Consider the following 23,365-nt stretch of genomic DNA (forward strand, 5'->3'; position numbering starts at 1 on the left):
GAAGAATGTGTGGAAGTCGAGAACATTATCTCGGAAAGCAAAAATGGGTATGTTTGAAGGAATAGTGGTTCCAACAATGTTGTATGGTTGCGAGGCGTGGGCTATGGATAGAGTTGTGCGCAGGAGGATGGATGTGCTGGAAATGAGATGTTTGAGGACAATGTGTGGTGTGAGGTGGTTTGATCGAGTGAGTAACGTAAGGGTAAGAGAGATGTGTGGAAATAAAAAGAGCGTCGTTGAGAGAGCAGAAGAGGGTGTTTTGAAGTGCTTTGGGCACATGGAGAGGATGAGTGAGGAAAGATTGACCAAGAGGATATATGTGTCGGAGGTGGAGGGAGCAAGGAGAAGAGGGAGACCAAATTGGAGGTGGAAAGATGGAGTGAAAAAGATTTTGTGTGATCGGGGCCTGAACATGCAGGAGGGTGAAAGGAGGGCAAGGAATAGAGTGAATTGGAGTGATGTGGTATACCGGGGTTGACGTGCTGTCAATGGATTGAATCAAGGCATGTGAAGCGTCTGGGGTAAACCATGGAAAGCTGTGTAGGTATGTATATTTGCGTGTGTGGACGTATGTATATACATATGTATGGGGGGGGGTTGGGCCATTTCTTTCATCTGTTTCCTTGCGCTACCTCGCAAACGCGGGAGACAGCGACAAAGTATAAAAAAAAAAAAAAAAAAAAATCTCAACATATACATATATATACACACAGAGACATATACATATATACACATGTACATAACTCATACTGTCGGCCTTTATTCATTCCCATCGCCACCATGCCACACATGAAATAACAACCCCCTCTCCCCTCATGTGCACGAGGTAGCGCTAGGAAGACAACAAAGGCCACATTCATTCACACTCAGTCTCTAGCTGTCATGTAATAATCCACCGAAACCACAGCTCCCTTTCCACATCCAGGCCCCACACAACTTTCCATGGTTTACCCCAGACGCTTCACATGCCCTGGTTCAATCCATTGACAGCACGTCAACCGCGGTATACCACATCGTTCCAATTCACTCTATTCCTTACACGCCTTTCACCCTCCTGCATCTCCAGGCCCCGATCACTCAAAATCTTTTTCACTCCATCTTTCCACCTCCAATTTGGTCTCCCACTTCTTGTTCCCTCCACCTCTGACACACATATCCTCTTGGTCAATCTTTCCTCACTCATTCTCTCCATGTGACCAAACCATTTCAAAACACCCTCTTCTGCTCTCTCAACCGCACTGGTATAATCAAGAAAACCTTACAAAGTTTGCTGTACAACTGTAAGATTTCTTCAAATGATATGGATAAAGTATTACAAGAAGTTGAAGCAGTTATCAATATTAGACCCTTTACCTTCCTTAGCAGAGAGTTCACCATTGAAATAACCTAACCCCTTCCTTTCTCATGCAAAATAAAAATATGAAAATTACCTCTTCTTTGGCAAACATAGATCCCAAGGATATTCCATTTACAAGCAATTTGCATGACACCAAGCAAGGTTTTGTTTAAACGCCTCTTTCATAAAGAATACATTTCTGCATCACAAGAGACAATATAGTGTAGATAAAGAGATTAACACTGAAAATTCAAAGTGATGCTATCTTGGTTGAATCTAATCAGTTCAAATACTTTTGGCCATTACATTTCTTATATTAGCTGAAATGACACTGATAACTGAATGCCCAAATCAAAGCCATCTCATTAATGCTACATAAAAGAAATCATACTAATCAATCTATTTACCTATCTATCTATCTATCTATCTATCTATCTACACCTCCAACACCTGTTCCCTCCTGAAACTCCCTCAAAGGAGTGGCCACAGCAAACATTATAAGACAGATGTGGACAGAGAGAAGTAAAATAAAAGCTCTCAAAGTTTGTATGTGCAATCCATGTACGATATCTTTAACTCTCTCAAGGTTTCCATGTGTAAATCAAGTATGACTGACTGCATGTCATAAACATTTCAGTTTAATTCCATATCACTATTTCCTATATACTACATTAGAACAGTTTTGCTCATCCATCCTCTCATCTTCCCTTCTTATTCATGCTTGATTTCTTTTTTGATTATCTATCCACGTACACTTATTTCTGCATTATTTATCACTGACATAGTTGATGTAATTCTAGACATCCATATAATTGCAATGTTTTCTTGTCAACTATCAATTTCACGTAGAATTATTTTCTTCATACATATTCGCCACTTCCTGCATTAGCGAGGTAGCGTTAAGAAAAGAGGACTGAGTCTTAGAAGGAACATCCTCACTTGGCCCCAACTCTGTTCCTCCTTTTGAAAAATTAAAAGAGGAAGGGGAGGATTTCCAGCCCCCAACTCCCTCCTCTTTTAGTCGCCTTCTATGACATGCAAGGAATACGTGGGAAGTATTCGTTTTCCCCTATCCCCAGGGATACAGAATTATTTATTTCACATAAATATTCACTGAAAAAAATCAAGATAAACTATCTGGATGAATATGAAGAATAAAAAATAGTAGTTTTATCTAAATCACATGACATTCTATTACAAAAAGTATACAGTATATGTAAGCTAATGGGTGAGCACTATGACAGGCTGGACCTTGAGAGAGCTGGCATTAGGTGCAACTCCAGACCATGAAAGACTTAAGAGTGGTACTGGCTAGATGGTGTTGAGCAGATGAAAAAATAATAGCAAGAAGTCAGGTCTATTAGAGGAAAATGGATCCTGGTAGAAAAAAGTACTGCTACTGCTAAGTCCTCCCTATCTCTGGTAAGAAAGACTAACAGGACTACAGAGATCCTCTGTACCTCACAATGCTGGGCTCCAGTGGCCATAAGCTTACCGCACTCTTATTTGTTTTTAATTTGACGTTCATAATAAGGAAAGGTAGAAGAAGGGAAACACAATAAAACTAAGCAGGATTCATATATGCTGCATGTAGGGAGACACTGCTAAGACTAGTCCACTAACTGGTTTTAACAAGACAGAAAGGAAGGCTAATAATTCTGAAATGCAGGGTGTACAATGGTTCTGGGAACCAATTTTACCCTTTCCTTTACCCTTATTTTTTCAGTTATAAAAATCAAGCTTCCCATATTTTTTCAGTTCCAAAAATCACATTTCTTTGTAAATAAATTTTGAAATGTGTACATGCACACAAAAAGTAACACAAAAAACATTTTCTTGAAGTGCTATGAGAGCAAGGTTATTAGGTACAGTAGGGTTGAGGGACAAGTCAAATGAGAGGTAAGTTTGAATGTGTGTGTGAAAGAAGAAAGTTAAGAGTAAATGTGAATAAGAGCAAGGTTATTAGGTACAGTAGGGTTGAGGGTCAAGTCAATTGGGAGGTGAGTTTGAATGGAGAAAAACTGGAGGAAGTGAAGTGTTTTAGATATCTGGGAGTGGATCTGGCAGCGGATGGAACCATGGAAGCGGAAGTGGATCATAGGGTGGGGGAGGGGGCGAAAATTCTGGGGGCCTTGAAGAATGTGTGGAAGTCGAGAACATTATCTCGGAAAGCAAAAATGGGTATGTTTGAAGGAATAGTGGTTCCAACAATGTTGTATGGTTGCGAGGCGTGGGCTATGGATAGAGTTGTGCGCAGGAGGATGGATGTGCTGGAAATGAGATGTTTGAGGACAACGTGTGGTGTGAGGTGGTTTGATCGAGTAAGTAACGTAAGGGTAAGAGAGATGTGTGGAAATAAAAAGAGCGTGGTTGAGAGAGCAGAAGAGGGTGTTTTGAAATGGTTCGGGCACATGGAGAGAATGAGTGAGGAAAGATTGACCAAGAGAATATATATGTTGGAGGTGGAGGGAACGAGGAGAAGAGGGAGACCAAATTGGAGGTGGAAAGATGGAGTGAAAAAGATTTTGTGTGATCGGGGCCTGAACATGCAGGAGGGTGAAAGGAGGGCAAGGAATAGAGTGAATTGGAGCGATGTGGTATACCGGGGTTGACGTGCTGTCAGTGGATTGAATCAAGGCATGTGAAGCGTCTGGGGTAAACCATGGAAAGCTGTGTAGGTATGTATATTTGCGTGTGTGGACGTATGTATATACATGTGTATGGGGGTGAGTTGGGCCATTTCTTTCGTCTGTTTCCTTGCGCTACCTCGCAAACGCGGGAGACAGCGACAAAGCAAAAAAAAAAAAAAAAAAAAAAAAGTTTGAATGGAGAAAAACTGGAGGAAGTGAAGTGTTTTAGATATCTGGGAGTGGATTTGGCAGCGGATGGAACCATGGAAGCGGAAGTGAATCATAGGGTGGGGGAGGGCAAAAGTTCTGGGAGCGTTGAAAAATGTGTGGAAGTCAAGAACGTTATCTTGGAAAGCAAAAATGGGTATGTTTGAAGGAATAGTGATTCCAACAATGTTATATGGTTGCGAGGCATGGGCTATAGATAGAGTTGTGCGGAGGAGGGTGAATGTACTGGAAATGAGATGTTTGAGGACAATATGTGGTGTGAGGTGGTTTGATTGAGTAAGTAATAAAAGGGTAAGAGAGATGCGTGGTAATCAAAAGAGTGTGGTTGAGAGAGCAGAAGAGGGTGTTTTGAAATGGTTTGGTCACATGGAGAGAATGAGTGAGGAAAGATTGACAAAGACGATATATGTGTCAGAAGTGGAGGGAGCAAGAAGTGGGAGACCAAACTGGAGGTGGAAAGATGGAGTGAAAAAGATTCTGAGTGATCAGGGCCTGAACATGCAGGAGGGTGAAAGGTGTGCAAGAAATAAAGTAAATTGGAACGATGTGGTATACTGGGGTCGACGTGCTGTCAATGGATTGAACCAGGGCATGTGAAGCGTTTGGGGTAAACCATGGAAAGTTTTGTAGGGCCTGGATGAGGAAAGGGAGCTGTGGTTTCGGTGCATTATACATGACAGCTGAGTGTGAACGAACGTGGCCTCTGTTGTCTTTTCCTAGCACTACCTCACGCATATGCAGGGGAGGGGGTTGTTATTTCATGTGTGGCGGGGTTGCTACGGGAATGAATAAGGGCAGACGGTATGAATTATGTACATGTGTATATATGTATATGTGTGTGTGTGTATATATATGTATACATTGAGATGTATAGGTATGTATATGTGCGTGTGTGGACGTGTATGTACATACATGGGTATGTGGGTGGGTTGGGCCATTCTTTCGTCTGTTTCCTTGCCCTATCTCGCTAATGCGGGAGATGGCAACAAAGTATAATAATAAAAAAAAGAATCACTAAATACAATGACGATAGAAAAACAATAAAAAAGCAGACGCAAAGAAATGCTTGTGGTGCCATCCACAGAGAGGAATGACATGTAAAAGGTTCTCATTTGCTGGGAATGATAGACAACACATGTGAAACGCTAGACGAATTATCTCAGAATAAAAATTCTCAGAATATGTGTGTCCTGAACTAACTTGGGATAACAGTGATTGAAACAAAAGCTTAGCCCAAATTTATCACTTTAAGTAAGGATAGCTGTACTATCTCAGGCAGTTGTCCTCCATAACCTGCTACATATAATGATAGGAGGATGGTGTAGGGAAAATGATTTGGTAAACAGAGAAGAGGTAGTAAAAGCTTTGCGGAAGATGAAAGCCGGCAAGGCAGCAGGTTTGGATGGTATTGCAGTGGAATTTATTAAAATAGGGGGTGACTGTATTATTGACTGGTTGGTAAGGTTATTTAATGTATGTATGACTCATGGAGAGGTGCCTGAGGATTGGCGGAATGCGTGCATAGTGCCATTGTACAAAGGCAAAGGGGATAAGAGTGAGTGCTCAAATTACAGAGGTATAAGTTTGTTGAGGATTCCTGGTAAATTACATGGGAGGGTATTGATTGAGAGGGTGAAGGCATGTACAGAGCATCAGATTGGGGAAGAGCAGTGTGGTTTCAGAAGTGGTAGAGGATGTGTGGATCAGGTGTTTGCTTTGAAGAATGTATGTGAGAAATACTTAGAAAAGCAAATGGATTTGTATGTAGCATTTATGGATCTGGAGAAGGCATATGATAGAGTTGATAGAGATGCTCTGTGGAAGGTATTAAAAATATATGGTGTGGGAGGCAAGTTGTTAGAAGCAGTGGAAAGTTTTTATCGAGGATGTAAGGCATGTGTACGTGTAGGAAGAGAGGAAAGTGATTGGTTCTCAGTGAATATAGGTTTGCGGCAGGGGTGTGTGATGTCTCCATGGTTGTTTAATTTGTTTATGGATGGGGTTGTTAGGGAGGTAAATGCAAGAGTTTTGCAAAAGAGGGGCAAGTATGAAGTCTGTCGGGGATGAGAGAGTTTGGGAAGTGAGTCAGTTGTTGTTCGCTAATGATACAGAGCTGGTGGCTGATTCACATGAGAAACTGGAGAAGCTGGTGACTGAGTTTGGTAAAGTGTGTGAAAGAAGAAAGTTAAGAGTAAATGTGAATAAGAGCAAGGTTATTAGGTACAGTAGGGTTGAGGGTCAAGTCAATTGGGAGGTAAGTTTGAATGGAGAAAAACTGGAGGAAGTAAAGTGTTTTAGATATCTGGGAGTGGATCTGGCAGCGGATGGAACCATGGAAGCGGAAGTGGATCATAGGGTGGGGGAGGGGACGAAAATCCTGGGAGCCTTGAAGAATGTGTGGAAGTCGAGAACATTATCTCGGAAAGCAAAAATGGGTATGTTTGAAGGAATAGTGGTTCCAACAATGTTGCATGGTTGCGAGGTGTGGGCTATGGATAGAGTTGTGCGCAGGAGGATGGATGTGCTGGAAATGAGATGTTTGAGGACAATGTGTGGTGTGAGGTGGTTTGATCGAGTAAGTAACGTAAGGGTAAGAGAGATGTGTGGAAATAAAAAGAGCATGGTTGAGAGAGCAGAAGAGGGTGTTTTGAAATGGTTTGGGCACATGGAGAGAATGAGTGAGGAAAGATTGACCAAGAGGATATATGTGTCGGAGGTGGAGGGAACGAGGAGAGGTGGGAGACCAAATTGGAGGTGGAAAGATGGAGTGAAAAAGATTTTGTGTGATCAGGGCCTGAACATGCAGGAGGGTGAAAGGAGGGCAAGGAATAGAGTGAATTGGATCGATGTGGTATACCGGGGTTGACGTGCTGTCAGTGGATTGAATCAGGGCATGTGAAGCGTCTGGGGTAAACCATGGAAAGCTGTGTAGGTATGTATATTTGCATGTGTGGACGTATGTATATACATGTGTATGGGGGTGAGTTGGGTCATTTCTTTCGTCTGTTTCCTTGGGCTACCTCGCAAACGCGGGAGACAGCGACAAAGCAAAAAAGAAAAGAAAAAAAAACATTCCATATCCCTGGGGATAGGGGATTAAGAATACTTCCCACGCATTCCTCACGTGTCATAGAAGGCGACTAAAGGGGACGGGAGCGGGGGGCCAGAAATCCTCCCCTCCTTGTATTTTAACTTTCTAAAAGGGGAAACAGAAGAAGGAGTCACACGAGGAGTGCTCATCCTCCTCGAAGGCTCAGATTGGGGTGTCTAATGTATGTGGATGTAACCAAGATGAGAAAAAAGGAGAGATAGGTAGTATGTTTGAGGAAAGGAACCTGGATGTTTTGGCTCTGAGTGAAACGAAGCTAAAGGGTAAAGGGGAAGAGTGGTTTGGGAATGTCTCGGGAGTAAAGTCAGGGGTTAGTGAGAGGACAAGAGCAAGGGAAGGAGTAGCACTACTCCTGAATCAGGAGTTGTGGGAGTATGTGATAGAATGTAAGAAAGTAAATTCTCGATTGATATGGGTAAAACTGAAAGTTGATGGAGAGAGATGGGTGATTATTGGTGCATATGCACCTGGGCATGAGAAGAAAGATCATGAGAGGCAAGTGTTTTGGGAGCAGCTGATTGGGAGCAACTGAATGAGTGTGTTAGTGGTTTTGATGCACAACACCGGGTTATAGTGATGGGTGATTTGAATGCAAAGGAGAGTAATGTGGCAGTTGAGGGAATAATTGGTATACATGGGGTGTTCAGTGTTGTAAATGGAAATGGTGAAGAGCTTGTAGATTTATGTGCTGAAAAAGGACTGGTGATTGGGAATACCTGGTTTAAAAAGCGAGATATACATAAGTATACGTATGTAAGTAGGAGAGATGGCCAGAGAGCGTTACTGGATTATGTGTTAATTGAAAGACGCACGAAAGAGAGACTTTTGGATGTTAATGTGCTGAGAGGTGCAACTGGAGGGATGTCTGATCATTATCTTGTGGAAGCAAAGGTGAAGATTTGTGGGGGTTTTCAGAAAAGAAGAGAGAATGTAGGGGTGAAGAGAGTGGTGAGAGTAAGTGAGCTTGGGAAGGAGACTTGTATGAGGAAGTACCAGGAGAGACTGAGTACAGAATGGAAAAAGGTGAGAACAAAGGAGGTAAGGGGAGTGGGGGAGGAATGGGATTTATTTAGGGAAGCAGTGATGGCTTGTGCAAAAGATGCTTGTGGCATAAGAAGAGTGGGAGGTGGGTTGATTAGAAAAGGTAGTGAGTGGTGGGATGAAGAGGTAAGATTATTAGTGAAAGAGAAGAGAGAGGCATTTGAACGATTTTTGCAGGGAAAAAATGCAAATGACTGGGAGAGGTATACAATAAAGAGGCAGGAGGTCAAGAGAAAGGTGCAAAAGGTGAAAAAGAGGGGAAATGAGAGTTGGGGTGAGAGAGTATCATTAAATTTCAGGGAGAATAAAAAGATGTTTTGGAAGGAGGTAAATAAAGTACGTAAGACAAGGGAGCAAATGGGAACTTCAGTGAAGGGGGCAAATGGGGAGGTGATAACAAGTAGTAGTGATGTGAGAAGGAGATGGAGTGAGTATTTTGAAGGTTTGTTGAATGTGTTTGATGATAGAATGGCAGATGTGGGGTGTCTTGGTCGAGGTGGTGTGCAAAGTGAGAGGGTTAGGGAAAATGATTTGGTAAATAGAGAAGAGGTAGTAAAAGCTTTATGGAAGATGAAAGCCGGCAAAGCAGCAGGTTTGGATGGCATTGCAGTGGAATTTATTAAAAAAGGGGGTGACTGTATTGTTGACTGGTTGGTAAGGTTATTTAATGTATGCATGATTCATGGTGAGGTGCCTGAGGATTGGCAGAATGCTTGCATAGTGCCACTGTACAAAGGCAAAGGGGATAAGAGTGAGTGCTCAAATTACAGAGGTATAAGTTTGTTGAGTATTCCTGGTAAATCATATGGGAGGGTATTGATTGAGAGGGTGAAGGCATGTACAGAGCATCAGATTGGGGAAGAGCAGTGTGGTTTCAGAAGTGGTAGAGGATGTGTGGATCAGGTGTTTGCTTTGAAGAATGTATGCGAGAAATACTTAGAAAAACAAATGGATTTGTATGTAGCATTTATGGATCTGGAGAAGGCATATGATAGAATTGATAGAGATGCTCTGTGGAAGGTATTAAGAATATATGGTGTGGGAGGCAAGTTGTTAGAAGCAGTGAAAAGTTTTTATCGAGGATGTAAGGCATGTGTTTGTGTAGGAAGAGAGGAAAGTGATTGGTTCTCAGTGAATATAGGTTTGCGGCAGGGGTGTGTGATGTCTCCATGGTTGTTTAATTTGTTTATGGATGGGGTTGTTAGGGAGGTGAATGCAAGAGTTTTGGAAAGAGGGGCAAGTATGCAGTCTGTTCTGGATGAGAGAGCTTGGGAAGTGAGTCAGTTGTTGTTCGCTGATGATACAGCGCTGGTGGCTGATTCATGTGAGAAACTGCCGAAGCTGGTGACTGAGTTTGGTAAAGTGTGTGAAAGAAGAAAGTTAAGAGTAAATGTGAATAAGAGCAAGGTTATTAGGTACAGTAGGGTTGAGGGTCAAGTCAATTGGGAGGTAAGTTTGAATGGAGAAAAGCTGGAGGAAGTAAAGTGTTTTAGATATCTGGGAGTGGATCTGGCAGCGGATGGAACCATGGAAGCAGAAGTGAATGATAGGGTGGGGGAGGGGGCGAAAATTCTGGGAGCCTTGAAGAATGTTTGGAAGTCGAGAGCATTATCTCGGAAAGCAAAAATGGGTATGTTTGAAGGAATAGTGGTTCCAACAATGTTGTATGGTTGCGAGGCGTGGGCTATGGACAGAGTTGTGCGCAGGAGGGTGGATGTGCTGGAAATGAGATGTTTGAGGACAATATGTGGTGTGAGGTGGTTTGATCGAGTAAGTAATGTAAGGGTGAGAGAGATGTGTGGAAATAAAAAGAGTGTGGTTGAGAGAGCAGAAGAGGGTGTTTTGAAATGGTTTGGTCACATGGAGAGAATGAGTGGGGAAAGATTGACCAAGAGGATATATGTGTCAGAGGTGGAGGGAACGAGGAGAAGTGGGAGACCAAATTGGAGGTGGAAAGATGGAGTGAAAAAGATTTTGAGTGATCGGGGCCTGAACATGCAGGAGGGTGAAAGGCGTGCAAGGAATAGAGTGAATTGGAACGATGTGGTATACCGGGGTCGACGTGCTGTCAATGGATTGAACCAGGGCATGTGAAGCGTCTGGGCTAAACCATGCAAAGTGTGTTGGGCCTGGATGTGGAAAGGGAGCTGTGGTTTCAGTGCATTATTACATGACAGCTAGAGACTGAGTGTGAACGAATGGGGCCTTTGGTGTTTTTCCTAGCGCTACCTCGCACACATGAGGGGGTAGGGGGTTGTTATTCCATGTGTGGCGAGGTGGCAATGGGAACAAATAAAGGCAGACAGTATGAATTATGTACATATGTATATATGTATATGTCTGTGTGTGTATATATATGTGAACATTGAGATGTATAGGTATGTATATTGTGCATGGGTGGACATGTATGTATATACATGTGTATGTGGGCAGGTTGGGCCATTCTTTTGTCTGTTTCCTTGCGCTACCTCGCTAATGCGGGAGACAGCGACAAAGCAAAATAAATAAATAATAAATACATTCCATATAATTTTCTAATTCAACAGCAATATTAGTATCTAATCCTAGATTGTCATAATAGCTGGATTCTTCACCTCAATTCCACCCAATTACTTATTCAGTATCTCCATGTACCTGTATTGTTGACAATTCATCTATCCAACCACTACAGAACTTTACTTACGTGTAGGTATCTTATAAAGTATTACCCTATGTAACGAACTCTAGTCATGAGCATGATATCTACAGCAAACATAATTATGATTAATCCCCAAAAGCAAATCACTAGCATAATCTAATAACAATAGCAGGCCAAGTCATTACTATATGCACATTACAGGGACAGAGTCTTAAACTCGTGTAGTTCCGTCTCTAATCTTGTATATATGTACCATGTCTTTACTCCTTAGACACACACCACCCTAGATTATGCCAGGTACATAGAATGGAGTATGCTAATAGGAATGTGAGTGAGATGTGTATCATTAAATTACAGCCCAATATCAAAAACTAAAAATAACTCTCCCTTCCCTCTTCCTTATCTCATTATTTCATCTTTTCAACTGAAATGGTTTTGGCTACTGCATGTTTTTGCCTGTGCTATATTAGTTTCTATGAAAAAAAAAAAAAAAAGGCAGCCATCTTACTATAAAGATCTAACAATTTTCAACAGCTTCAAGTACCTTTTATCCATTTTCATTCCACAATCTGAAGGAATAGAAAAAAAAGTCCATCAAAAGTAAGGCTCAACCACCTACACCTCACCAAATAATAATAATGAGATTATGTTAACATCTAAATATAATTTTTCAAATATCATGATTGACACTTACCACAGAGAGCAGATTTCCATTTCTCTATAGTTACAAAGACGCAAGTAAGTTGTCGTCCAGCATACCATCGTCCATTGAACATAGTTCTTGCTGAAGCAGCATCTTCTTCTCTTGAGTACTGTACGTACACATTGCCACGCAAATGAGGAATGGTATTACAACAAACTTTCAACTGAATTACATTCCCACACCGTTGGAATTCTGGGAGTATGTCCTCAAAGAAGTCCCTACAAAGATTAAAAATTAAAGAATTTTTGCATAAGAAATTACTTTCAAAGACAGGGATTTAATTCTGATTTGGAAAAGTGAAAAAATTCTTCTTATGACTGATATATCCTGTTTAAGGATAGAAGAGCTTCATTAGGAATCTGAAGTACATGGATAAACAAGTTAAGCCATTCCATAGTAAACAGTTTTTGAATTCACATAGTGAAACCTTGAGTTGGCTTATCATGATACATAAATGTGGAACACCCAACTTACATGATACAAATCTCCAATCACTAACCACATCAATTTATTTTTCATACTTGATCGCCATTTCCTGTTAGTGAGATAGTGCCAGGAACACACAAAGAAAAGCCACGTCTGCTCACATCCAATCTCTAGCTTTCAAGTGTAATGCTAGGTACCTAAACCACAGCTTCCTATTCACAACTACAACATAAAGGCCTTTCCATGGTTTCCCCTGGATGCTTCAAAAGTCCTGGTTCAGTCCACTAACAACATACCAGTATACCATATTGTTCCAATTCATACTATCCCATGCATGACTTTCTCCCTCAAGCATGTTCACCAAAAATCTTTTCCACTTCATCCTTCCATCTCCAATTTAGTCTTGCCATTCTACATGTTCCCTTCACTTCTAACACATATATCCTCTTGTTAATCTTTCTTCACTCATTCTCTCCATATGTCCAAACCACTTTAGCACCCTCTTCTGCTCTTTCAACCACACATCTCTCTTACCCTTACAATACTTATTTGATCAAACCACCTCAAAAAATATAGAGTACTTAAACATTTCATTTTCAACACATCCGTGATGCCTCAAATCCACATAATATTGATGGAATTACTATTCCTTCAAACATAACCATTCTTGCCCCCCCCCCCCCCATAACATTCTTTCTTTCCCTCCATACTTCAACACTCCCCGAAGCTTCATTCCCTCCCCCACACTATGACTCACTTCCCCTTCCATGATTCCATTTGCTGCCAAGTCCATTCCCAGATATCTAAAACACTTCACTTTCTCCAATTTTTCTCCACTCAAACTCACATCCAACTAATTTGTCCCTCAACCCTGCTGAACCTAATCACCTTGCTCACATTTACTCTCAACTTTCTCCTTTCACACTTTTCCAAACTCAGTCACTTCTGCAGGTTCTCACTCGAATCAGCCACCAATGCTGTATCATCAGCAAACAACAATTTACTCACTTCCCATGCCCTCTCATCCCCAACAGGCTGTTTGCTCACCCCTCTCTCCAAAACTGTTGTAATTACCTCCCTAATCACCCGAACCATAAAAAAATTAAACAAACATGGGAACATCACAAACCCCTGCTGCAAACCGACATTCACTGGGAACCAGTCATTCTCCTCTCTTCCTACTTGTAAACGTCTTACACCCTTGATAAAAATTTCTCTGCTTCTAGCAGATTACCTCACGTACCATATATTCTTAAGACCTTCCACAAAGCATTTGTATCAACCCTTCTCCAGATCCATAAATGCTATATACAAATCCATCTGTTTTTCTATCCATTTTTCTAAGTGTTTCTCACATGTATTCTTCAAAGGAAACAACTGATCCATACATCCTCTATCACTTCTAAAACCACACTGCTCCTCCCCAATCTGATGCTCTGTACATGCCTTCACCTTCTTGATCAATACCCTCCCATAAAATTTTCCAGGAATATTCAACATAACTTATTCCTCTGCGGTTTGAACACTCACCTTCATTCCTTATGCCTTTGTACAATGGCACTATATATGCATTCTACCAATCCTCAGGCACTTCACCATGATCCATACATACATCAAATAACCTTACTAACCAATCAGCAACACAGTCACCAACTTTCTTAATAAATGAGATGAGAAGAGAGGAGAGATAGTTAGTATGTTTGAAGAAAGAAACCTGCATGTTCTGTCTCTAAGCAAAATAAAGCTCAATAGTAAAGGGAAAGAATGGTTTGGAAATGTCTTAAGAATAAAGTCTGGGGTTGCTAAGAGGACAAGAGCTAAAGGAGTAGCACTACTTCTGAAGCAGTAGTTGTGGGAGTATGCAATAGGTTATAAGTTAGTAAATTCCAGACTGATGTGGGAAATCTGAAAGTGTATGGCAAAAGATGGCTAATGATTAGTGCTTATGCACCTGTCCACGAGAAGAAAGATCAAGCAGCTGAGTGAGTGTATCAGGGTTTTGATGCACAAGACCGGGTGTAAGCGATGAGTGACATAAATGCAAAGTAATGAGGCAGTTGATGGTACAACTTGGGAACATGGGGTATTCAGTGTTATAAATGGTAATGGCGAAGAGCTTATGGAATTGTGTGCTGCAAAAAGGACTGATTGGGAACACCAGGTTTAAAAAGAGGGATATACACAAATGTAAATATGTGAGAAGGAGAGATAGTCAGCAGGCATTATTAGATTACATATTAATTGATGGGTATGTAAATGAGAGACCTTTGGATGAAAATATGCTGCAAGGTGAAGCTGGCAGGGTGCATGATCACTATCTTATGGAAGTGAGGGTGAAAATTTGTACAGGTTTTTGAAAAAGAGAAAACAATGTCAGATGAAGAGACTGATTAGTGAGCTTGGAAAAGAGGCTTGTGTGAAAAAATACCAGTAGAAATAGAGTACAGAATGGCAAAAAATGAGAATAAATGATGCAAGGTGAGTGGCTGAGGAATGGGATGCATCTAAGGAAGCAATAATACCATATGCAAAAGATGCATATGGCATGTGAAAGGTGGGAGGTAGGCAGATTAGAAAGGATAGTGAGTGGTGGAATGAAGAAGAAAATTGTTAGTGAATGAGAAAAGAGAGGTGTATGGGCAGTACTTACAGGGATGGCAGGAGGTCAAGAGGAAGGTGCAGGGGTTGAAAAAGAGGGCAAATGAGAGTTGGGGTGAACAAATATCAGTGAACTTTAGGGCAAATAAAATGTTTTGGAACGAGATAAATAATGAGCGTAAGACAAGAGAACAACTGGGAACATTGGCAAACAGGCAAAAGGGAAAGTAATAATGGGTAGTGATGAAGTTAGGAGATGGAGTGAGTATTTTGAAGGATTGTCAAATGTGTTTAATGATGAGTGGCAGATGCAAGATGCAAGGTCTTTTGGTCAGGGTGGTATGTGAAGTGAGAGAGTCATGGAAAATGGTTTGGTGAAGAGAGAGGAGGTGATGAAAGCTTTGCGTAAAATATGTGGCATGCGACTGGAGTGGATGGTATGGCAGTTGAATTTGTTAAGAAATGGGGTGACTGTGTTGTTGATTGGCTGGCAAGGATTTTCAAAGTATGTATAGATCATGGTGGGGTGCCTAAAGATTGGCAGAATGCATGTATAGTGCCATTATATAAAGGTAAGAGGGATCAATGTGACAGTTCAAACTATTGAGGTATAAGGTTGCTGAGTATATCTTGTGAGTTTTGTGGGTGGGTACTGATTGAGAGGGTTAAGGCATGTAGAAGGAGGAGCAGTGTGGTTTCAGAAGCAGTAGAGGATGTGTGGTTCAGGTGTTCGTTTAAAAGGTGTGTGAAAAATACTAAGAGAAACAGATGGATTTGTATGTGGCAGTTAAGGATCTGAAGAAGGCATATGATAGAGTTCACAGAGATGCTTTGTGGAGGGTCTCACGAATATAATGTGGGAGGAAAGCTGCTAAAAGCTATGAGAAGTTTTTATATGTTAGACATATATATAAGAAGGAAGAGAAGACAGTGATTGGTTCTAAGTGAAGGATGGGACCCCTACCCCATATATCTATAAAACATCCTATGAAGCATTCCACTCAACTCTATCATATGCCTTCTCCAGATCTGTAAAAGCTGCATACAGCTTCTCACTTTTCACTTGATACTTTTCCACAATCGCTCTCACTGCAAAAGCCAGATCAACACATTCCCTATCTTTCCTAAAATCTCCTTGTACCTCTTTTATTCTGCAGTCAGTCACTTCCATCACTCTATCAGTCAACAATTTTTGCATAAACTTACTCCCTATACTTGTTCCATACATCCTTCTGCTTCCATGCCATATTACATATAAAAGCATCCATTAAATATATGCAAGATGAAAGCCGGCAAGGCAGCAGGTTTGGATGGTATTGCAGTGGAAGTTATTAAAAAAGGGGGTGACTCTATTATTGACTAGTTGGTAAGGTTATTCAATGTATGTATGACTCATGGTGAGGTGCCTGAGGATTGGCGGAATGCGTGCATAGTGCCATTGTACAAAGGCAAAGGGGATAAGAGTGAGTGCTCAAATTTCAGAGGTATAAGTTTGTTGAGTATTCCTGGTAAATTATATGGGAGGGTATTAATTGAAAGGGTGAAGGCATGTACAGAGCATCAGATTGGGGAAGAGGAGTGTGGTTTCAGAAGTGGTAGAGGATGTGTGGATCAGGTGTTTGCTTTGAAGAATGTATGTGACAAATACTTAGAAAAGCAAATGGATTTGTATGTAGCATTTATGGATCTGGAGAAGGCATATGATAGAGTTGATAGAGATGCTCTGTGGAAGGTATTAAGAATATATGGTGTGGGAGGCAAGTTGTTAGAAGCAGTGAAAAGTTTTTATCGAGGATGTAAGGCATGTGTACATGCAGGAAGAGAGGAAAGTGATTGGTTCTCAGTGAATGTAGGTTTGCGGCAGGGGTGTGTGATGTCTCCATGGTTGTTTAATTTGTTTATGGATGGGGTTGTTAGGGAGGTGAATGCAAGACTTTTGGAAAGAGGGGCAAGTATGAAGTCTGTTGTGGATGAGAGAGCTTGGGAAGTGAGTCAGTTGTTGTTCGCTGATGATACAGCGCTGGTGGCTGATTCATGTGAGAAACTGCAGAGGCTGGTGACTGAGTTTGGTGGAGTGTGTGAAAGAAGAAAGTTAAGAGTAAATGTAAATAAGAGCAAGGTTATTAGGTACAGTAGGGTTGAGGGTCAAGTCAATTGGGAGGTAAGTTTGAATGGAGAAAAACTGGAGGAAGTAAAGTGTTTTAGATATCTGGGAGTGGATCTGGCAGCGGATGGAACCATGGAAGCGGAAGTGGATCATAGGGTGGGGGAGGGGGCGAAAATCCTGGGAGCCTTGAAGAATGTGTGGAAGTCGAGAACATTATCTCGGAAAGCAAAAATGGGTATGTTTGAAGGAATAGTGGTTCCAACAATGTTGTATGGTTGCGAGGCATGGGCTATGGATAGAGTTGTGCGCAGGAGGATGGATGTGCTGGAAATGAGATGTTTGAGGACAATGTGTGGTGTGAGGTGGTTTGATCGAGTAAGTAACGTAAGGGTAAGAGAGATGTGTGGAAATAAAAAGAGCGTGGTTGAGAGAGCAGAAGAGGGTGTTTTGAAATGGTTTGGGCACATGGAGAGAATGAGTGAGGAAAGATTGACCAAGAGGATATATGTGTCGGAGGTGGAGGGAACAAGAAGTGGGAGACCAAATTGGAGGTGGAAAGATGGAGTGAAAAAGATTTTGTGTGATCGGGGCCTGAACATGCAGGAGGGTGAAAGGAGGGCAAGGAATAGAGTGAATTGGATCGATGTGGTATACCGGGGTTGACGTGCTGTCAGTGGATTGAATCAGGGCATGTGAAGCGTCTGGGGTAAACCATGGAAAGCTGTGTAGGTATGTATATTTGCGTGTGTGGACGTGTATGTATATACATGTGTATGGGGGTGGGTTGGGCCATTTCTTTCGTCTGTTTCCTTGCGCTACCTCGCAAACGCGGGAGACAGCGACAAAGCAAAAAAAAAAAAAAACCTGTTTCACTTTGCTACACAACATGAGGTGAGACAATGGATGATTCTAAGTCATTATAGTTGAAGTTTTATTTGCTCACTAAGCTTATTCAATCATTTAGATTGTTTAGCTATTAATCTATTCAATAAAAAATAATATCTATCTATATTTGTTATTTATTTATTTTCTTATTTATTTTGCTTTGTCGCTGGTTCCCGCGTTGGCGAGGTAGCGCAAGGAAACAGAGGAAAGAATGGCCCAACCCACCCACATACACATGTATATACATACACGTCCACACACGCAAATATACATACCTATACATCTCAATGTATACATATATATACACACACAGACATATACATATACACACATGTACATGATTCATACTGTCTGCCTTTATTCATTCCCATCACCACCCTCCCACACATGGAATAACCAACCCCCTCTCCCTCATATGTGCGAGGTAGCGCTAGGAAAGACAACGAAGGCCACATTCGTTCACACTCAGTCTCTAGCTGTCATGTAATAATCCACCGAAACTACAGCTCCCTTTCCACATCCACGCCCCACACAACTTTCCATGGTTTACCCCAGATGCTCACATTCCCTGGTTCAATCCATTGACAGCACATCGACCTCGGTATACCACATCGTTCCAATTCACTCTATTTCTTGCACGCGTTTCACCCTCCAGCATGTTCAGGCCCCGATCACTCAAAACCTTTTAACTCAATCTTTCCACCTCCAATTTGGTCTCCCACTTCTCCTCGTTCCCTCCAACTCTGACACATATATCCTCTTGGTCAATCTTTCCTCACTCATTCTCTACATGTGACCAAACCATATCAAAACACCCTCTTCTGCTCCCTCAACCACGCTCTTTTTATTACTACACATCTCTCTTACCCTTACATCACTTACTCGATCAAACCACCTCACACCACAAACTGTCCTCAAACATCTCATTTCCAGCACATCCACCCTCCTCCGCACAACTCTATCTATAGCCCACGCCTCGAAACCATACAACATTGTTGGAACCACTATTCCTTCAAACATACCCATTTTTGCTTTCTGAGATAATGTTCTCGACTTCCACACATTCTTCAAGGCTCCCAGAATTTTCGCCCCCTCCCCCACCCTTGATTCACTTCAATGGTTCCATCCGCTGCCAAATCCACTCCCAGATATCTAAAACACTTCACTTCCTCCAGCTATTCTCCATTCAAACTTACCTCCCAATTGACTTGACCCTCAACCCTACTGTACCTAATAACCTTGCTCTTATTCACATTTACTCTCAACTTTCTTCTTTCACACACTTTACCACACTCAATCACCAGCTTCTGCAGTTTCTCACATGAATCAGCCACCAGCGCTGTATCATCAGCGAACGACTGATTCACTTCCCAAGCTCTCTCTTCCACAACAGACTGCATACTTGCCCCTCTTTCCAAAACTCTTGCATTCACCTCCCTAACAACCCCATCCATAAACAAATTAAACAACCATGGAGACATCACACACCCCTGCCGCTAACCTACATTCACTGAGAACCAATCACTTTCCTCTCTTCCTACATGTGCACATGCCTTACATCCTAGATAAAAACTTTTCACTGCTTCTAACAACTTGCCTCCCACACCATATATTCATAATACCTTCCACAGAGCATCTCTATCAATTCTATCATATGCCTTCTCCAGATCCATAAGTGCTACATACAAATCCATTTGCTTTTCTAAGTATTTCTCACATACATTCTTCAAAGCAAACACCTGATCCACACATCCTCTACCACTTCTGAAACCACACTGCTCTTCCCCAATCTGATGCTCTGTACATGCCTTCACCCTCTCAATCAATACCCTCCCATATAATTTACCAAGAATACTCAACAAACTTATACCTCTGTAATTTGAGCACTCACTCTTATCCCCTTTGCCTTTGTACAATGGCACTATGCAAGCATTCTGCTAATCCTCAGGCACCTCACCATGAATCATACATACATTAAATAACCTTAGAAACCAGTCAACAATACAGTCACCCACTTTTTTAATAAATTCCACTGCAATACCATGCAAATCCGCTGCCTTGCCGGCTTTCATCTTCCGCAAAGCTTTTACTACCTCTTCTCTGTTTACCAAATCATTCTCCCTAACCCTCTCACTTTGCATACCACCTTGACTAGAACACCCTATATCTACCACTCTATCATCAAACACATTCAACAAACCTTCAAAATACTCAATCCATCTCATCACATCACCACTACTTGTTATCACCTCCCCATTTGCCCCCTTCACTGAAGTTCCCATTTGTTCCCTTGTCTTACACACTTTATTTACCTCCCTCCAAAACATCTTTTTATTCTCCCTAATATTTAATGATACTCTCTCACCCCAACTCTCATTTGCCCTCTTTTTCACCTCTTGCACCTTTCTCTTCACCTTCTGCCTCTTTCTTTTATACATCTCCCACTCATTTGCATTTTTTCCCTGCAAAAATCGTCCAAATGCCTCTCTCTTCTCTTTCACTAATAATCTTACTTCTTCATCCCACCACTCACTACCCTTTCTAATCTGCCCACTTCTCACGCTTCTCATGCCACAAGCATTGTTTGTGCAAGCCATCACTGTTTCCCTAAATACATCCCCTTACCTCCTTTGTTCTCACCTTTTTCCATTCTGTACTCAGTCTCTCCTTATACTTCCTCACACAAGTCTCCTTCCCAAGCTCACTTACTTTCACCACTCACTTCAGCCCAACATTCTCTTTTCTTTTCTGAAAGAATCTACAAATCTTCACCTTTGCCTCCACAAGATAATGATCAGACATCCCTCCAGTTGCACCTCTCAGCACATTTACATCCAGAAGTCTCTCTTTCGCGTGCCTATCAATTAACACGTAATCCAATAATGCTCTCTGGCCATCTCTCCTACTTACATACGTATACTTATGTATATCTCTCTTTTTAAACTAGGTATTCCCAATCAGGTGTTTGCTTTGAAGAGTGTATGTGAGAAATACTTAGAAAAGCAAATGGATTTGTATGTAGCATTTATGGATCTGGAGAAGGCATATGATAGAGTTGATAGAGATGCTCTGTGGAAGGTATTAAGAATATATGGTGTGGGAGGCAAGTTGTTAGAAGCAGTGAAAAGTTTTTATCGAGGATGTAAGGCATGTGTACGTGTAGGAAGAGAGGAAAGTGATTGGTTCTCAGTGAATGTAGGTTTGCGGCAGGGGTGTGTGATGTCTCCATGGTTGTTTAATTTGTTTATGGATGGGGTTGTAAGGGAGGTAAATGCAAGAGTCCTGGAAAGAGGGGCAAGTATGAAGTCTGTTGGGGATGAGAGAGCTTGGGAAGTGAGTCAGTTGTTGTTCGCTGATGATACAGCGCTGGTGGCTGATTCATGTGAGAAACTGCAGAAGCTGGTGACTGAGTTTGGTAAAGTGTGTGGAAGAAGAAAGTTGAGAGTAAATGTGAATAAGAGCAAGGTTATTAGGTACAGTAGGGGTGAGGGTCAAGTCAATTGGGAGGTGAGTTTGAATGGAGAAAAACTGGAGGAAGTGAAGTGTTTTAGATATCTGGGAGTGGATCTGTCAGCGGATGGAACCATGGAAGCGGAAGTGGATCATAGGGTGGGGGAGGGGGCGAAAATTTTGGGAGCCTTGAAAAATGTGTGGAAGTCGAGAACATTATCTCGGAAAGCAAAAATGGGTATGTTTGAGGGAATAGTGGTTCCAACAATGTTGTATGGTTGCGAGGCGTGGGCTATGGATAGAGATGTGCGCAGGAGGATGGATGTGCTGGAAATGAGATGTTTGAGGACAATGTGTGGTGTGAGGTGGTTTGATCGAGTAAGTAACGTAAGGGTAAGAGAGATGTGTGGAAATAAAAAGAGCGTGGTTGAGAGAGCAGAAGAGGGTGTTTTGAAATGGTTTGGGCACATGGAGAGAATGAGTGAGGAGAGATTGACCAAGAGGATATATGTGTCGGAGGTGGAGGGAACGAGGAGAAGAGGGAGACCAAATTGGAGGTGGAAAGATGGAGTGAAAAAGATTTTGTGTGATCGGGGCCTGAACATGCAGGAGGGTGAAAGGAGGGCAAGGAATAGAGTGAATTGGAGTCATGTGGTATACAGGGGTTGACGTGCTGTCAGTGGATTGAATCAAGGCATGTGAAGCGTCTGGGGTAAACCATGGAAAGCTGTGTAGGTATGTATATTTGCGTGTGTGGACGTGTGTATGTACATGTGTATGGGGGGGGGGGTTGGGCCATTTCTTTCGTCTGTTTCCTTGCGCTACCTCGCAAACGCGGGAGACAGCGACAAAGTATAAAAAAAAAAAAAAAAAAAAATTCCCAATCACCAGTCTTTTTTCAGCACATAAAGCTAAAAGTTCTTCACCATTTCCATTTACAACACTGAACACCCCCATGTATACCAATTATTCCCTCAACTGCCACATTACTCACCTTTGCATTCAAATCACCCATCACTATAACCCGGTCTCCTGCATCAAAACCTGCTCCCAAAACACTTCCCTCTCATGATCTTTCTTCTCATGCCCAGGTGCATAGGCACCAATAATCACCCATCTCTCTCCATCAACTTTCAGTTTTACCCATATCAATCTAGAATTTATTTTCTGACACTCTATCACATACTCCCACAACTCCTGTTTCAGGAGTAGTGCTACTCCTTCCCTTGCTCTTGTCCTCTCACTAACCCCTGACTTTACTCCCAGGACATTCCCAAACCACTCTTCCTCTTTACCCTTGAGCTTTGTTTCACTCAGAGCCAAAACATCCAGGTTCCTTTCCTCAAACATACTACCTATCTCTCCTTTTTTCTCATCTTGGTTACATCATATTTCTTATGGGTGCAAAATTATGTATCTATTTCACATAATATACATAAGGATGGAGGAAGTTTGGCATAGAGAAAGTGCATGGAGGAAGTTTGGCACACAAAGAGTGTATAATAATTGTAAACCTGAAGTGAGAAAAAGCTAATTCAAGGGAACCTATAGGTCCAATGATTTAATCATGATTTTTGTTTGAATTAAACAAGATTTAAATTTAAACTCACTGTGCAGAACTTTAAAAGTCATGAAGGTTTCTTTATAGTTTATGCCCAACAGAAGTTACAAAATCTCTGTTATATGCAACTGCTAGCTCTATCTTTTAGAAGCCCATGGCTAGGTAGGTTAGGTAGGGTTCATTAGATTAGGACATATATCACTGCTCACCAAAAAATCTCTGTGGGATGGAAACTGTAAAACTACCTTTATAAATCTTTACGATGAAGCCATTAATAAAATGTGTAATCAAAATAGTACAACAACACATAATGAATTGATCTACTCACCTAAAATGTAGATAAATTTCAGATTCGGAATATTCTAAGGATATATCAACATCATCCCCTTCTAGAGCTACATACTCCATGCCAAAGTGAGAGTACATGTTAGGAAGCAATACAGTCTGACTTCTCTCAGGGTAATCATGTTCTCTGGAAAGACAGGCTTTTGATAAATGAATATGATAGCAAATGCAAAGGCAACTGTTTGACCCATGAACAAATCTATCTGCAGTAACCCATGAACACCTATAACAAGATAACCTACAGTATTCACAAACTTAATATGCTTCACTAAGAACTTACAGTATTCAGAAACTTAGTATGCTTCACC

General features: G+C 41.5%; 1 protein-coding gene across 1 annotated transcript in view; it reads right to left on the reverse strand.

Moving 5' to 3' along the window:
• Positions 1-23,365, reverse strand: part of LOC139767442 (uncharacterized) — a 298,235-nt gene that overhangs the window by 57,293 nt on the left and 217,577 nt on the right. The window contains exons 7-8 of the mRNA XM_071696824.1: positions 23,041-23,184; positions 11,677-11,903 (exon numbers count right to left, since the gene is read on the reverse strand). Coding sequence (XP_071552925.1) covers positions 11,677-11,903; positions 23,041-23,184 — 371 coding nt within the window. The remainder of the gene's footprint in view (positions 1-11,676; positions 11,904-23,040; positions 23,185-23,365) is intronic.

This window comes from Panulirus ornatus, chromosome 61, assembly GCF_036320965.1.
Source record: "Panulirus ornatus isolate Po-2019 chromosome 61, ASM3632096v1, whole genome shotgun sequence".
NCBI classification, from domain to species: domain Eukaryota; kingdom Metazoa; phylum Arthropoda; class Malacostraca; order Decapoda; family Palinuridae; genus Panulirus; species Panulirus ornatus.